Genomic DNA, 16,492 nt, shown 5'->3' on the forward strand with positions numbered 1-16,492 from the left:
GGAGGTAGGAAATGTAACTCCCTAAAAAAGATATCCAACCCCGATAACAGCTCAACAATTAACAACAGATATCAAACCTGAGAGACTCAAAATATAATGTAAAAATGTAGCTGAAAGTACAATTGTAAACCCAGCAGAAATAATCCTGCTAAGAGCAGTTTCACAGCCCAAGCTCGATCTAAATGGCAACAACTGCATCCCACAATGGCCAATGCATAAATTTGACGAAAGATCATCAGCCCAAACTCGATCCATACACTAACAACTACATCAACGGTTAAATTTATGTAACAAATATGCAGCTCCATTTGGCAACCAAGATCATCAAGAAGGCACAATTCCAAAATAATTCTTTGATGGATCAGTAGGATGCTCCAACCAACCTAGCAATAGCAAAAGCAAAGACGGTGCCTGCTCAAAATAGTTGCTATGTACTTGTCATTCTATTTCCAAATAATGATTTGGCATAAAGAGAATCTAAGATATCTTCACATGAAACTTCACGAGAAGATTGCTTCTTGGATTCTGGTTTTCTTCCCACAACCTGCTTGTGAGCAGGTGAAAGGATATCCTCAGCTGGACTGTCAGTGCTGCTTGCAGAATATTGGGCCTCTTGGCTACCACAGTTGACTTTTGTCTTCCATGTTATGCCAATTGCTTCAGCCTGCTCTGCAAACAAAATCTTCGACATGGAAGCACTGCAAATGTCTCTGTAAGTATCATAATTTGCAGCACGTGTATTGCCACCTTCCAAGAGGACAGAGAGAGGATGCAAAACTGATATGGGATCATCATTTCTCTCCAATATATCCTTCAAAAGCAAAAAATCATCCACAAACTCCTCTTTGCTGAACTGAATAAGAGCAGCAGAAGAATCAAGGAAAAAAATTGATGTCACAGAATCTGGACCAAACACATTGCAAACACATTCTCTCAGATCTTTTGGCTTCAACTTGGATGGAAATCCCCAGACAAGGGCAATGTTTTGGAACACAACAGTAAGATATTTTCTCTTGTAAGCTGGCTCTGGTTTCTCTGTTCCAGTGCTTAGATCAATCACAGTTCCACTGTTCCAACTTGGATATAGAAGATTGATGTACTTCTGAATCTTATCATTTTCTGGAAGATTGGCTGGTGGTGAAAGGAGCTCAAATTTGATGCTTAAATGACTGCACATCTGAGCAAATACACATCCAGTCATAAAAGCATCGTATCCTGCTTCGTGCTTAGCACCTGAGTTGAAGCAAGATGATCTGCAGGCAAAACATCTAGTAAGACCCATCCAGTCAAAAGACTCAAAACCAACAGTCTCTGTTGTTCTCAGATTATCATTTAAAGAAAGTAAAATGTCTCCAACATGTTTGTTACATAGTCAAAGACAAAATCAGTTCCCACAACACAGATTCAATTCTTTCATCATGTTCAGCCTTCCTAAACTTTTCAACAATGCAGGTGATGGTAGAGAAAGTATCACAAAGACAAGTGATAGGGGTCATGCACACTTTAACTAAAAGAACATAAAGCTACAATAAAACAGCAGTCATGAAGGAAGGCATAATTGCACAATATAGAGCAAAAAATTGTTACCTACCAGTGAAGTGACTAAATGTAAGTATAGTAGTACACACAGGAAAAGGAACTTATGCTAAAAATAGTGAATTATGTTGTACCCTGATTCATCTGTTTGCACTTCAACTTTCACATACAAATTTGAGGCCAAATTCTGGGATGCAGAAGAGACCATGGGGCACAACAAAGAGAAAGCTGAAGATAGTGATTTGCTTCTTTTCTTCATCAGATATTGAACAGCATGGCTGCTGTTCATAAGATGCTTGGTGTCTATAATGTGTGGGAATTTGTCGTGGACAGCCAATACAAATTCCTCAATTGATGAAGGCAGAGGGCCAATAAATTTACTATAGATGTGCGCAATATCTGTTTCATGAAAAAGAAGCAACTGAGAGTGACACTCAATAAGTACGTAAATATATGTTATAAGAAAACACAAGCACCTAGAAAACAGTTGTGGCCAACAATCAATTTCTGTTCTGAAACAAGAAGATCTATAACATGACGAAATCCCACAGCAGACCTGACCCTTGAGTTTGTGCTCCTTAGTAGACCTTCCTTGACCTCTTTCTGCAACAAAAGAGCCATTGATATTAGTCTAAACAAGGTGTATGCTCTGCACCAGCCTTATGAGAAGAGCATGGAACCTCCTTTCCCTTGCACAATTTATATTAATAAGATTAGATTGATAGCACATAGTCGCAGCATAACTATATAATCTTAGCCAATATTCTGCTCCACTTATGGTCAAGGAAATAACAAAGTTAGCTCTTGGTGTTAGGATCCATGACATTCTCTAGTTGCAAATCCTTTTTGCTACATATGTGGAGCAGTGGAGATGGCTCTCCTGCAAATAAATGAGCTCCATATGTGGAGTTGATTCTCCGGTTCTCTGTCAACTAAAATGGACTATTGCGAGGATCTAAGTATCTAACTATGTTTCTTTTGCCTGTTACTTCCTTGAATAATCGGAATGTTTAAATAACTAATGGTTGGGCAGGATTCTTATCCAAACCCATCAAACAAGAAAAAAAATAAAAAATTTAACATCAGTACTACCTGACTGGAGAAACAAGAGATAGCCTTGACTTGTCTTTAATAATGCAATTTATCCTAATTCAGAAATTTAGAAAATGTCTTCCAACCTAAAGTAGCCTTGGCTTGTCTTTAATAATGCAATTTACCCTAATTCAGAAATTTAGAAAATGTCTTCCAACCTAAAATAAGGTAAACATGGTATTATGATCCACGTGAAATGTATCTAGGTTATTGCACATGCTGGAAGGAAAATTGAAATAAGTTTAAATGAACTTCTTATATTTTCTTACCATCAAAGATGCTTTATCCTCATTAGTGTCTGTATACACTACTCTCTTCTGCCATGTATCATCCTCACCAAGCGTACGAACATATACAAGGTCCCTGAAATGTTTTCTTAAAACCTGCGGATCAAAATACTATCTGTTAGCAAAAAGTTCAATAATACTTTGTCCTATTACAATATTTTAAAAGTTCAATAATGTATTATAAATAATTACCAGTCGAATTAACTTCAGTTGATGTGAGCTGAACCCATCAAGTAAAACTGCTGGACGCATCTTAAAGAAAACTGTCTGAAATTGAAATTTGTTGCATTTAAGATTTTCTTCCAGATGATAGCCCTCACTTGGATTTCTGAATATTCCATCACGCCACTCATTAAATCTAGCTTTCATCCTTTCAGTGAAGAGAAGATCAGCACTACTCACTATTGGTATGTCCCCATGTTCTTCCAAAGACTGTAAAGATGAAGCTAATTCATCTTTGTATGCTGATGATAATTTCCCAAGAGCATCTTCCTCTTGTGCACTGGATAAATAAGATATTCCTGAGATATCCAATAGCTGTAAATACATGGATAATCTAAGAATATCTTGAACGCAGAGGAACAGCACGAATGCCCTACTGAACTAGGTTATTCTGTGACATTTGACCATATCTTGCTGAATAACGTATGCATAGGACTAAAGTGGAATAAGGAAGCTATAATCATGCAATAATAACAACACAAAATAGGCAAGAAACCATTTCAGTTTCAGGAAACACCTTCATGTATGCATGCATTAAAATCAAACTGGTACTTAGCCAGGAAGTCAATTGACGTTGTCTGGCATAGAAAATCATATGATGGCCCATCAATTGGAAGCTCTTTTCTGGGGAATATATAAAAATTGTGCCTGCAAAATGAAAGAAACATCTCAGACATCAAATTTCATGGATGAATCAAAAGAAGACCTCTAAGAACCACAGTGGACTACATATTTAGACATAGAAAAGGTTCAATATATATATATCAATGTTTTCAATTTTCTTTTCTATTCTAAATCTGCAAAATTCAAAAATCAATATTCTTCCAAAACTTGCATAAAAACGTGCGAAGGAAACAAAAATAAGAATTAAGCACGGAATTTTCTGTTCAAAACACCAAATCCACTGAAAACCAATCAACATTGCGGCGACCAAGATTGCTGGAGAGAAAGAATTTTGCAAAAAGGTCATCTTTTTTCAGCTCGCTTTCCAGTTCTCTTCACAGCAACTAATCCAAAAACCAAAATCAACGAGCTATAAACAGACCGAATATAAACAAGGAAACATTAAAGAACACATGGATGGGCGATATTTAAAATCCAAGCATTACATATAAATTAAACACCACTTTATCGGTGTTTAATATTTTGTTTTTTGGAGATATGCAAACAGAAAATAATAATCACCTCCAAAATTTGTACAAACCAGTGTAAACTTGTTTAAAAAACCAAATATCAGGAATCAAGATCCAAATTTGCTGCTCAAAATACCAAATTCAGTATAAAAAAAGATTCCAAATTATTGCAATGGCAAAGAAAGATCATTTTTACTCAATTCTCTTTCACTTTTCTTCTAGTTAACTAATCAAAACCCTAAAGCCTAACGAGCAATAACCCAATCAAAGATATAAACAAATGATCTACTAACTCACGGATGTGCGACGAAGGAGACCTTGGACGCATCCCACCTAAAGGGGCAAACCCCAAACTGCACCACCGCAAACTTCTCGGCGGAATCCTTCACTTTGAGATAGCGCACGTCGGAGCGGTCGAACTCGAAGGCATCCCTCCACGGGGCGCTCGTCACGCCTGTCATCTCGAGATCGATGGCGACGAAGTCCGCCTCTCGGACTAGGACACGGAGGTTATCCAAAGCCGGCTCGAAGTTGGACCTCGTCACCTTCCTGACAGCCACGCCGCCGGCGGAGGAAGAGGACGACGAGAAGGGGCGGATGAGCGGCAGAGAACGAGCTAGGGTTAGGGTTTTGGAACGCGACCAAAGTAGCCATTGCCTCCTCATCGCCGTCTCATACCCTTCTGGAACGCGGAGGGAGAAGACACGGAGGAGGGAGGGAGGTGATGGGATCTCGGTTCAAGCTCATTTATATGGTTCGAGTCACAAATGAGTTGCTTGGCCCTCCGATTACCTCGAGATTCGCGAACCGAAGCCCAATATAAATTTATTAGAGCGAATTACACTTGCCTACTAAATACTAACTCTGCTTCATTTTAGATTTAATAATTTTGGATCAAAACACGCTTGAATGGAGAAAAATATTAGGGGTGGCAATCGGGTCGGGTTAAGCGGGTTCGGGTCGGGTCAGATTCGGGTCGGGTCAACATTACCTTGACACGAACACGACCCAATTAATAAACGGGTTGCATTTAGTAAACACGAACACGACCCGATTGATAAACGGGTAACACGACACGACCCGCCTAACCCGTTTAATAAACAGGTCAAGTTAACACGACACGCTAACACGACCCGTCTAACCCGTTTAATACAAATCATATATAAAATTTAATATTTACTGATTTATTATATATAAATTGTGTATTACACAAATACAATCCTAATAATTCATACAATATTAAAACTAAACGGGTTAAACGGGTCAAGCGGGTCAAAGGCATAAACCCGAACACGACCCAATTAATAATCGGGTTAGGCGGGTTAACCCGTTTATGACTCGAACCCGATTAATCTAAACCCAAACCCGATTAACAGTTGGGTTATCGTGTCGGGTTATCGGGTCGGGTCAAGTTTTGCCACCCCTAAAAAATATAAATACTTTACCGTCACGAGGTTTGACTCAATTTTACAAAACCACGATGGGCTTTTGACTTAACCACTTAATTAACTCTTGGTCTTGACTAAAATATAACTATTATCTTTTTCATCTTATTTGTTCAAACTAGAGGCCAAATTTATAGATCCTTATTAGAAACAAAGTTGTAAAAGATTAGATAAGTCTAATCCGTGAACCTGATTCGTTAGTCATATTTCTTTAGTTTTAATTTTTTGAAGATTAAACTTGATTAGTATAATAAAGATAAAAAGATGTTTAGTTACTGAACTAGATTAAAGGTTACTAAACCAGTTCAAGAAAAGTCCCTCACTCAAAACAAATATAGGCTTAAATAATACCAATTATATTTTAAATAATAAAAAAATAATAAATATATTGAATAGATATATATATTTCTGATATTTTTGTCATTTAAAATCTTATCGATATTATTTTAAATACATCGAAAAATATATTCAATTCTCTACGGCATTATTTTTAAGAAATATATTCAAATTCGATCCATGTTTCATCAAATATGATGAAAAAATATAATAATTACACTTTCATTAGATTTAAGTGCTTAAGTTAAAACTATATAGAGGTTTTGTAAAATTTAGTCAAACCATGACGGTTTAAAATTTAATTAAACCAATAAAATAATTTGCAAGTTAATTTTACTCTATAATCACCTCAGTAAAACTAGACTCAATGCTGCTTGCAAACAAAGAATGCTAAATAATATATCACAATACTATTCTCTGATCATAATACTGTGAAGTTTAAGAGACTACATATAGTGAACTCTAATACATTGGCATACATTTATGAAAACTTCAAACTATAGGCATCAAGCATGCCAACAATACGAAGCCAAGAGAAACAACTGTGATGGAGGTGGGCAGGCTGCCTTTATCTCTCCTAAAGAAGAGTGCTTCGTAGATAGGGATATTGGCAGCTACTATTAGTCCGCACAGGATAACTTGAACTAAGAATTGATCAACAATTCTCGTATCCATCGCCACTCTTCTCAATCCACCAAACAAACACAGAAGGTTGAGCAATGCAACAGTCGCTATGATCAGGAACATCGAGGACGACGACCCGAACTCCATCATCTCCTGCTCGTATCTCTTCGACGCATCTCCGCCGCTGCTCGTCTTCGTCGTGATCGCGAACGCCATTTTCGATATCCCTAGCAACTTGAGCCAGGCCTCAATGGTGGCATAGAGGTATGAGGTGATCCTTCTTATCATCCAAATCCTTTGAAGATTCCACCATCCACGCAGTGTGTCTCCACATCTTAGTGACTCGATCAAGCTGTACGTGTGTTTGCCAATCGCAACGTAGGCAAAGGGGATGAACCATGGGCTAGTTACCTAATTTTGTCATCAAATTTAGAAGGCTATACATGCCAAAAAAAAAGTGATTTGAAAGAATATGAGAAAGGTCCTTGTCACCTTTGGAAAAAAGGAGATGCCATGGAGGAGACCAAGAGAAGGAACAACAACATAGTGGAGAGTTGGGAAGGAGTTGGGAGCCCACAAGCCGAAGATGCTGTAGCCCATTTGAAGGCCCAGCTTGAACTTTCCACGGCCCACTAAGAAAGGACAGTTCTTGGACAGAAAGATTTGGAAATTCCCCTCGCTCCATCTCTTGTGCTGCACCAATGCCTGTTCTAGTGTTGTTGGTCCCACACCCAAGAAGCCTTTCCTTGGAGGATTAAAGTAGATGGATTTCCACCCCCTGCAGTGGATTGTCAGTCCTGTGAGGACATCCTCCACTGGGCATCCATATTTCAATCCGATCTGCAAATTATTTTCCATAATTAGCTTAACTTTGATATATCCATATACTGATATATAGAGAGAGAGAGAGAGAGACCTCATTTCCCCACTGAGTGTCATGTTCGTAGGTGCAAGTAGCAAGAGACTTGGCTATCTCTTCCACCTCTTGAACACTTTCTCCTGCTTTCCTCTTAACTCCTTTGTTCCAGTCTTCCTTATAGTCTTTGCTATAGCTTCTCCCACAGAGGATGTCCCTTCTGTGGAAGCATCCAGTGCCAATATAGAGAGTGCCACCCCAACTATCTAAGCCATGATGCTCCACCTAAGCCCCATCAAGTACAATATTAACAGCATAGGTAGTATGTGTAGATGATGGCTTTAAAATTGTTAATTACCAACCTGGTTGACAGTATTGAAAGAAATGCCGTATAAATCATTCTTTGTTAGGTTGTTGCAGTTCTGAGGATACTGTACGAATCCAATGCTGTGACCCATCTCTTCATCTAAGAAGAAGCAGAGAGCATCTCTGATAGAGTCGAAATTGTTGGAGTACATGTCGCAGTCCACGTTTAGGATGAGAGGGCTGTTGCTTATCACTGATGACACCCTTAACTGTGTATTCATTAGTTTAGAGGGAAAATTTTAGCTGAGTTAAGAAGATGGTAAGTAATTTAACTTCTAAGACAAAATTGTGACGAGGCAAAGGTTAATTTACCAATGCGTTCATGGCCCCAGCTTTGAAGTTGTGGTGACTTTCAGGTCTCTTCTCGCGTGCCATGTATACCAGTGTCGGTAGCCGTTCTCCGTCGTTGTCAGTTGCAGTTTGCTCCTTTCCATCAATCAAAACCTACCAAAGAAAATAATAGTGATAATAATTACATTGTTGAAATTAATCATACTTCTTTTGTCTATACATAGTTTTTATGGATAAATTTAAACTGCAGTAACTTGATTCCTATATAGTGTCCACCTGAACAATGGGGTGATGATCTCTAGAGCTCACTTTGGCATCCCATTCAGAGAATCCTTTATGCTTTCCTTTATGTTCTTCAGGAATCTTGCCTAAGATCACAACAGAATCAATGCGATTCACCATCCCTTCATACAGGTCCTGCAGCAACATATATAGAAAAAACAAGTCAACTTGTTCTCATAATTAACCTTCTTTCTTTTACTTTTACTTCTTATTAGATATCTTATTACCTTCATGAGAGACCAATCTTTGCCCTTGGAGTCACACGTGCCATGCGAGACATCCAACTCGGAGAAGTAGGCAGAAGGAGACCTGGGCTCCACCTGATACCTCTTGCAGAATGGAAGCCAATGCTTTGCAAACTGGGATGCCTCCCAAAGAGCGTAGAACGTGAGAACAGAGCCGCCGTCGTCGGAGAGGTAGACGCTTAGCTTCTCCGGCGGGTAGTTGTAAGCCATGACGGATAGAACTGTGGAGATGACCAGGCTCGGCGGCTCTGCGACCGGGTCAGCAGTGCATACAAATATATCCACGCCGGGCAATTTGGCTTCGTATCTGTCCCATAGTGACATTTGAAAACGTTAGAATTCTGGTATATATATACATATATATTTATATCATCTAGTCCTCCTTTTATGGGTATACCTATAAAAATAAAAATCATCCCCCCCCCCCCCCCGCTGATATTGTATATAGCTTTTAATAACAAATGTTTTTTATTTGCAAGGTAAGAGAAGGGGAGAAAGAAAGAGGGTATTTTTGTTGTAGAAATAAGAAATATAATTTGAAGGGAAAAATTGAACAAAATCAACTCATCAATAGATTTGCAACTTAGAACCTTCGTGAGAGTTTATCTTTGAAGGTGGACCGATATATGGGATTCCACCGCACGGATTGGGTGACGATCCAGTAGAAGCCATACCAGAGCTCAGCTCCCAAAAGCCCAATCCAAAACCATCTCCCTCCTCTTCCTTCTCCTGGCAAATGAATCACTCTATACAACCATATCAAACTTATCCCCACTAACATCGAGCTAGCATACAATCTATAAGCAATTCTTCCCTTCGCCTTCTCTGTTGCAAAGAGAGACTCTTCGCTAGCCCCACGCATCTCTCTCTCTCTCTCTCTCTGTCTCTCCTCTAGGATGGTGTATTGGTGTCTTGGTGCTTCGCTTTATCTATAACACTATATATGCGTATGCAGGAGGAGATATGTACGAGAATTTTCCAAATAAAAAATTCCGAGAAGCAAGTATGTGGTGGCTTCCATTAACCACTCGCAAAGTAAAAGGCCTTGTAAACGCTGCCCAGTCCCACACATTTGGATAGGAAAGGATGGGTGCACTATTTTCGTTGTGGAGTGTCACTGTGACATGGATGTAAACTTCTTTTGACTGAGTTACTATCGTTTAATTTATATATATATATCAAAGCTAGTAGCGTAGCGTAGTACTCGTCTGTGAATTCTTTTATTATAGAAAAGGTTGCCGGTTTGAACAACACTCAGTTTATCTGTCTGAACCTTCTCTCCAAATATATATTTATTTAATACGATTAGAATTATATAATTTAATTTTCTCTTCCTATTAATGATATTTATATTTGTAGTTCAGTCAAACATTCAAGAGGACATACTGGGCCAAAATATAATTTCTGACAAAGCTAAAACGTTCTTTTTTAGTGCATAATATCGTATTACAAACTTAAATAATTTCTTAACTACAATGCCGTGTGGTAAGGTTGCAAATAGTTGCTTACATTTTAGGGCATATAAGATAATTCTTTCTTGTGGAAGATTGGTAGATTCCACAACGTTGACTGACCAATACAAGAGGGCTATACATTATGTTAAATTGTTACTTTGATTAGTTGATTAAAAGAAGTAAGCAAATTTGTATTTAGTGAAGATCGAAGTCAAACACGTGGATAATTTTGTAATGCTTAAGATGGCCCAGATGAAGTAATCACAGTGAACGTAATGTTCATCTTTCTCGTTGGTTGCTGGTTTTTTCTCTGATATAATTGATAGTCTGTCATCTTATCTTCATGTCGATGTGTAGGTGATTGGCTTCCAAGAAACGTAATTTTCTAAAATAAGATGCTGGAAAATACCCAAGTGCAGAAAATTCTTACGGTCAGTGTTGTAGATTTAAATCCTGAGGCGAGAGAAGAAGGAATATTGGTGCTAAGAAAAGAGACAAGAAGTATTAGTTCAATTATGTTGCTGCAACATTTCATAGTCTGGAAGAGTGCACAGTGGAGTAGTAGTAGAGATTTCTCCAACATTCACTATCTTTCTGACTTCCCGATCATCTTCTCATGACTTCAGATTGAAAGTATCTTAAAACAATCACGTCGCATTACAAAGCTGATGGAAATATTAACTAATATGGGTCATTTTGTGAAGCTTCATCTGAGGTTACAATACTTGATTTAGACATAAAATGGAAAAAATATCACAAGTACATCAGTAGAAAGATGTATATACTAGTTGGGAATAAAGTAATATTCAATTGGTGTAAATGATTATGCTAGATAAATTACATGTGCAGATGAAGAATATATACCATGTCGTAATATTGTTAGTTTATTTCCTACTAGCTTAGTAATTTAGATGAATTGGTCAAATTGTGTTTTGGGAGCCCAACATAGATTGGATCTTCCATCCTGACCCACTTTTAATTTTCAAACAATTCAACTCGACTTGACTCAATCAAGACAACATATTTGAAAAGCTTGGCTTGCGAATGTATATCATGTTCTGAAGTTGTTGGTTTATGATATATTAGATTAAGATTCTTGATTAATTGGTTGTTTAATATGATACATGAATCAAATTGTTAAGAGGCAAACCTTATCAATCTCTCTGTATTTGGTGGTAAGTGGTATTATTTATATTGCCTTTCCCAAGGGCGGCCCATATCTATTCAGGTAACGAGCGGTTCTTATTTGTATTGCATTTGCATCTCATATTATTGTGTCTTTTTAATGGCATGCATAACAATTTATCTCCTCATCCTTTCTCTCATTGCTGATTAATGGAGCTATCATATAACAAATAGTACGAACAGTATACAGTTTACACTAGATGGGGTTTAATTTGGTAGATCTCTACCTGTTATACATAGAATGCTTTCTGACAAAGTATATTGAAGGCAAACCGAAGTACAACTAAAATGACAGAAATTAAATACAGCACAAGAGACTAATAAAATGCAACTACGGACTCTTTCCTGTTCCTCCAGAGAAAGATCTTGCAGCAGTAACCATTTCAGCTTCTTTAGCAGCCTTTAGAGAGATGCTCAATGCCTGACATGGGGTTTTTTTGATATGCTCAAAAGAAATCCTTTTCCTGCGAAGTTAGAGCTCCTAGGATAACTCTTGGATTGTTTGGATGCGTTTCAGCGGCAGCTGTCAGGGCATTCACTTTACCTTGGACATTTTCATCGACTTCACAATGGAGCTCAACTTCCTTGATGCTACGGAGATGCTCGATGCCCGACATGCCTTCCATCTTATCATTCCCCCATAATTTCCACTTAAGCTTTTCGAGTTTGGGTGCTGCCCCTTTCTTGACTACCACCTCACAAACTTTATCGCCTTCAATTACTAGCAGCTTGAGGTTTGGGAATCCATTCGGTCCAAGAGACAACTGTTTTTCTTTGTATGACCCTTCGTTGAGTCTGAGACAGAGCAGACTTGGTATAGTCTCAAGGATCTGTATAGCATCCTCCTCTAATTCAGTCATCTTAAGAGTTAAGCTAGTGAGCTTAGTGAGTGAGGAGATACATTGAGGCAATTCACCAAGAGAGCCGCATATCTGTAGTTTCTGAAGAAATAGGGGAAGTGACGATAAAGACTTCAATTTATCGCCCAAACTCAAAAGGGATAGAGAACGAAGACAGCCGCTCAGCTTTTCAAGTGTATTCTGTACTGCTGTCTTTGTCTCGGTTCTTGCAGGTAACAAGCTTAAATCAATACCCAGCTTCCTCAATTGGGTCAACTCACCTAGCTCCTTCAACACGCCATATTTGTTGACACTTACATCAGCAAGTGTTTGCAGGGCTTTCATATTCTCAATTCCCTTGGGCATCACTATTGTCCACCATGTCCAATATATAGTATCAGGGTAAAATCCATGTAGCAGATGCTTCAGATGTTGGAGCTTAACTATTCCCGAGGGTAACTCATAGATGAATGTCTTCCTAATGTCCAGTGTTTCCAAGTATTTTAGCTTCTCTATTTTGCTTGGAAGATGCCAAATCAAAGTATTCCTGAGACTCAAATACCTCAATTGAAATATCTTACATATTCTACTTAGATGATGATTTCTTAGATTCCGGCAACCTTGCAAATCCAACACCCTCAATAGTCTCGAACAAGGGGAATCTAGAAGTACTGGTTGGACATAGTTAAACATGGTCAATGAACGAACATGAGATAAGCTCATGCTCTTCCTAACCTCTTGTACAGTAGTATCGGTACAGCTATGCAGGGATAACCTGCGCGCCTTGTCCTGGGTTGCTGCTGCGAACTGGTTACCTAGTAGACATGCGAAATTCTCCTCAATTGATTTGGAAACGATGATCTCATGCATCATATCATGGATTCGAAAAGTTCTCACTTTACCAGCAGCTATATCAATGTCTAATGGTTGGATAATATTCCTGTTGACCAACTCATTAAAGTATGTTTCGGCGACATCCTCTATGTTCAATCCGAGCTTTTCACTTACAAAACCTTCGGCCATCCATCGTCTCTCTAAAATACTCCTTTTGATCTCATAGTCCTCAGGAAAAATAGAAAGGTACAGAAAACAGGCCCTGAGGTAGTAAGGCAAATCATTGTAGCTAAGGGTCAATATTTGTTTCATTCCCTCGAGCGTGGGATTTGTTTCCAGCTCGGAACTTAGATTGTCGTGCACCTTCTGCCATTCATCCTTGGTCTTTCTTGGCTTACTAGCGAGAAGGCCTCCTATACTATTTATAGCTAGAGGAAGACCACCACATTTCTTCAAGATAGCATCAGGTACTTCTCCTAATTCAGGAGGACAACTGTTGAGATCAGGGCCAAACGCTGTTTTGATGAACAACTCTTTGGATTCCACCTCAGATAGAGGCTGTATGTTATAGATATAATTACGGTTATGAGAGCAGCAAGTGTTAGCTACAGTTTCGATGCGTGTTGTCACTATTATTATACTGCCATTATGGTTTTCAGGCAATGCAAGTTTGATGTTTTCCCATGCTGATACAGCCCAAATATCGTCAAGAACGATGACGTACCTCTTATGTTGTAAAAGATTTCTCGCTTTTTCGATGAGTTCTTTCATGCTACAATCCCTCTGTGCCTGCTCTCTCTCTTTCTCTGCCGTTGCTGCATTCTCATGTTTCGATGTTTTCCCATGCTTTTCAGTAAATTGTCCAGATCCCAAAGATTCGATGCGTTGAAGCAACTCCTTCCGTGCATGTTTCTCTTTGTCGGTTGATGCTGCAATACTAGCTTTACGAGGAACCTCGTCGAGCTGCGTTAGCATGTCCCTCATGAGCACCTTGATGTCGAAATCCTTCGATACGGTAATGAAAGCCCGGGATTGGAAGTGTACACTGTTTACACTAGGGCTCCGGTAGACCATCATGGCAAGAGTCGTCTTGCCTAATCCACCAAAGCCAACAATAGAGATCACTCTGAGACGGTGTTGGTTCTCCTCCATCACCCAACCTAGGAGTTCATCTTTGCGGCCTTCAATGCCCACAAGTTGCGATTCGTCAGCGAAGAGAGAAGGCAGCCGAGGGTCAAGCTTGGTATAACTGGAAGCCGCATGATTAAAACCATAGCTGCTGCTGCTTCCAGTGGTAGTAGCAGCAGCACCAACCACGCCGTACCTCGAGCGTCTTTCGCTCGCATGTTGTGCACGGGCTTTGATGCTTTGGATCTGGGTGGCAATCCGATGACGAGCTTTTAGTGTCCTCGTCACTCGGGTGGCCCTTCTTAGGTAGCCAGACGGCTTGCCGATGTGATGCATGAACTCGTCGATGCAATCCTCGGCGTCATATGCCATCTCTCTCACTTGCTTCATCCAGACCTTGGTTTGAACATCGTGGTCCTCCGTCTTTGCAAGGTTTCGGAGTAAGGCGTTGATGCTCTCCAGCTCGTCTTTGATGTATTGGATCTCGTCTCGGAGTCTGGCCAGCCTTAGAGCTTCTTGGGCCAGGATGGATCCTAGCTTTCCAAGAAGAGCGCTCACAGCACCTTCCGCAGCACTCACAACGGCGCCTTCCATCTCTTTCTCTAGATTAAGATTGGAGAAGATGAAAAAATAGACTGAGACCGGCATTTCTACCCTTAAATTTGCATCAACAACAGAGGAACACGTCATGAATTTTTTTTTTCTATAGATGTCAAGACACGTCATGAGTAACTCTTCGTGCTTTTGTGCGAATGAGTTGAATATTTTTTTTTTTTTTACTTCATTCTAGAGTTTTTCTTTTCGCGAGAGGAGGAGATGTTGAGCAAAGTTGATACTAATAAAAAAATACAAAAAAGTCCTATATTCTTTTGTCACGTGAAAGAGTTATATAGGAAGTGAAAATATTTTGGGTCAATTACATTTCACCCCATGTAATTTTATGAATTTATGATTCACATCCTATCATTTTAGTATTTAGGTTTCAAACTTTATATTTCGAAATTTTATTCTTAGGAAATAATCTAGTCACTAACAAAAAGGTATCAATGAAAGAATGTTCCATCGGACTTTTCGGAAAAAAGAAAAAGAAAATTTTTCTATCTCTATAAAAGATACTCCGTCTTAAAAACAAATGAGAGGGTATTTTTAGAATATCAAGTTCGGCAATGACAGAATATTCTATCTTAAATTTTGTTAACCAAGGGTGTTTTAGAAAGTCTCAAAATATGAGCTAGAATATAGTATATAAATCGTAAAAATTTGAAATATAGGGTGTGAAATGTAGTTTTTTCAATTATTTCATTCCGTTGCTTGTTTTTGCTCTTTGACCAATTAAAATAAAAATAAGCCAAGGATAAATTATTTGCTTTTGCACTTTAGCACCTCTAGCCGCAGGTCGACTACCCTTATCTTTTTCACTAATCATTTTTTTTTCTCATGGGATATACAATGCAGTTTTATGGTTTATTCTTATATTTGTTATTAAAATATGTTCCATTCTGAAAAGATATATTCACTTCTATCGCTCATCCTAATCCTCAACTTGGACCCACCAGAAAATAATAGTACAATTAAATGTAATGTAGTTTGTGAAGCATGAGCTACTGCTTGCTAGACCTTTTTATTTTATTTTATTTAGTTTGGTGGTAGATTGACTATGAATACTAAATTAGGTTTCGTTAGAAGTTGGTAGCAGAGCGTCATAGCCTCCTTTTTGTCATCCATTTGCTGTAATATATTTTCTTATTTATGATCTTGTGGTGTATTTTGGTAGAAGATCATCACTAATCAAGTTTCAATAAAACAAAGACTGTAACTTAATTTGTTAAAAAGAAAAAATTTATGAAACATGATTAGCTCAGACTAGCCGCATAAATTACACATAGAAAACCATAGGTGTAAGTTGCAAAATGGTACTCCATGGGAAGATTCGCTTGTTTCATCTTCTTTTTTTTCTTCTTTGTTTCAGATTATAAATTCAAACCTATGGGGCTCGGAAATCTGGTTTGGCCTTCGTACTTATCGCCTAAATTCTCGCCAACATTTCAATGGGCTTGGTGATCCATCAATCTTCCTCTCAGATCTAGATCTTGTTGTTTCACTTTTAAATAATCTTTTTTGATAGTCAACTACTATTTTCTATTAAAAGGCAGCTATTTTTCATAATGTAATAATCTATTTTCTATCTCTCTCATCTAGTTTCTTTCACGTTGATTTTTTTTATCAACAGAAAAAAAAAACCACGTAAATCTTTCTCTCTGGCCTCGTTGTTTCAGTACTCTTAAATAATCCATTTTAATAGTCAACTAACTTTTTTTTCTATTAAAAAGGCAGCTA

The 16,492-nt window shown here is 38.4% G+C and overlaps 3 protein-coding genes across 5 annotated transcripts; all 3 read right to left on the bottom strand.

Moving 5' to 3' along the window:
- Nucleotides 1–58: 58 nt before the first annotated feature.
- LOC140778482 (poly(A)-specific ribonuclease PARN) lies at nucleotides 59–5,006 on the bottom strand. Of its 3 annotated transcripts, none has more exons than XM_073123218.1 (7): nucleotides 4,568–5,006; nucleotides 3,655–3,785; nucleotides 3,108–3,436; nucleotides 2,898–3,011; nucleotides 2,013–2,139; nucleotides 1,671–1,935; nucleotides 59–1,253 (listed from the first exon to the last, which is right to left on the bottom strand). In XM_073123218.1, the coding sequence occupies exons 1-7, from the start codon at nucleotides 4,933–4,935 to the stop codon at nucleotides 428–430; spliced, it is 2,160 nt and encodes a 719-aa protein (XP_072979319.1). In that variant the 5' UTR covers nucleotides 4,936–5,006; the 3' UTR covers nucleotides 59–427. The 3 variants fall into 3 exon arrangements, with proteins under 3 accessions (XP_072979319.1, XP_072979320.1, XP_072979321.1); XM_073123219.1 differs by having other exon boundaries at nucleotides 4,588–4,726; XM_073123220.1 differs by lacking the exons at nucleotides 3,655–3,785; nucleotides 4,568–5,006 and having other exon boundaries at nucleotides 3,108–3,243; nucleotides 3,318–3,415.
- A 1,433-nt stretch (nucleotides 5,007–6,439) lies between these two features.
- LOC140779181 (cellulose synthase-like protein E6) lies at nucleotides 6,440–9,683 on the bottom strand. Its single transcript, XM_073124169.1, has 8 exons — nucleotides 9,306–9,683; nucleotides 8,698–9,022; nucleotides 8,465–8,605; nucleotides 8,210–8,341; nucleotides 7,894–8,106; nucleotides 7,592–7,816; nucleotides 7,168–7,515; nucleotides 6,440–7,086 (listed from the first exon to the last, which is right to left on the bottom strand). The coding sequence occupies exons 1-8, from the start codon at nucleotides 9,575–9,577 to the stop codon at nucleotides 6,544–6,546; spliced, it is 2,199 nt and encodes a 732-aa protein (XP_072980270.1). The 5' UTR covers nucleotides 9,578–9,683; the 3' UTR covers nucleotides 6,440–6,543.
- Nucleotides 9,684–11,500: 1,817 nt separating this feature from the next.
- Nucleotides 11,501–14,749, bottom strand: LOC140777073 (disease resistance protein Pik-2-like). The gene is made up of 2 exons (XM_073120973.1): nucleotides 13,887–14,749; nucleotides 11,501–13,853 (listed from the first exon to the last, which is right to left on the bottom strand). The coding sequence occupies exons 1-2, from the start codon at nucleotides 14,747–14,749 to the stop codon at nucleotides 11,801–11,803; spliced, it is 2,916 nt and encodes a 971-aa protein (XP_072977074.1). The 3' UTR covers nucleotides 11,501–11,800.
- Between the last annotated feature and the right edge of the window lie 1,743 nt (nucleotides 14,750–16,492).

This window comes from Typha angustifolia, chromosome 15 (genome assembly GCF_048772165.1).
Source record: "Typha angustifolia cultivar Huaian chromosome 15, ASM4877216v1, whole genome shotgun sequence".
In the NCBI taxonomy this organism is placed as follows: Eukaryota; Viridiplantae; Streptophyta; class Magnoliopsida; order Poales; family Typhaceae; genus Typha; species Typha angustifolia.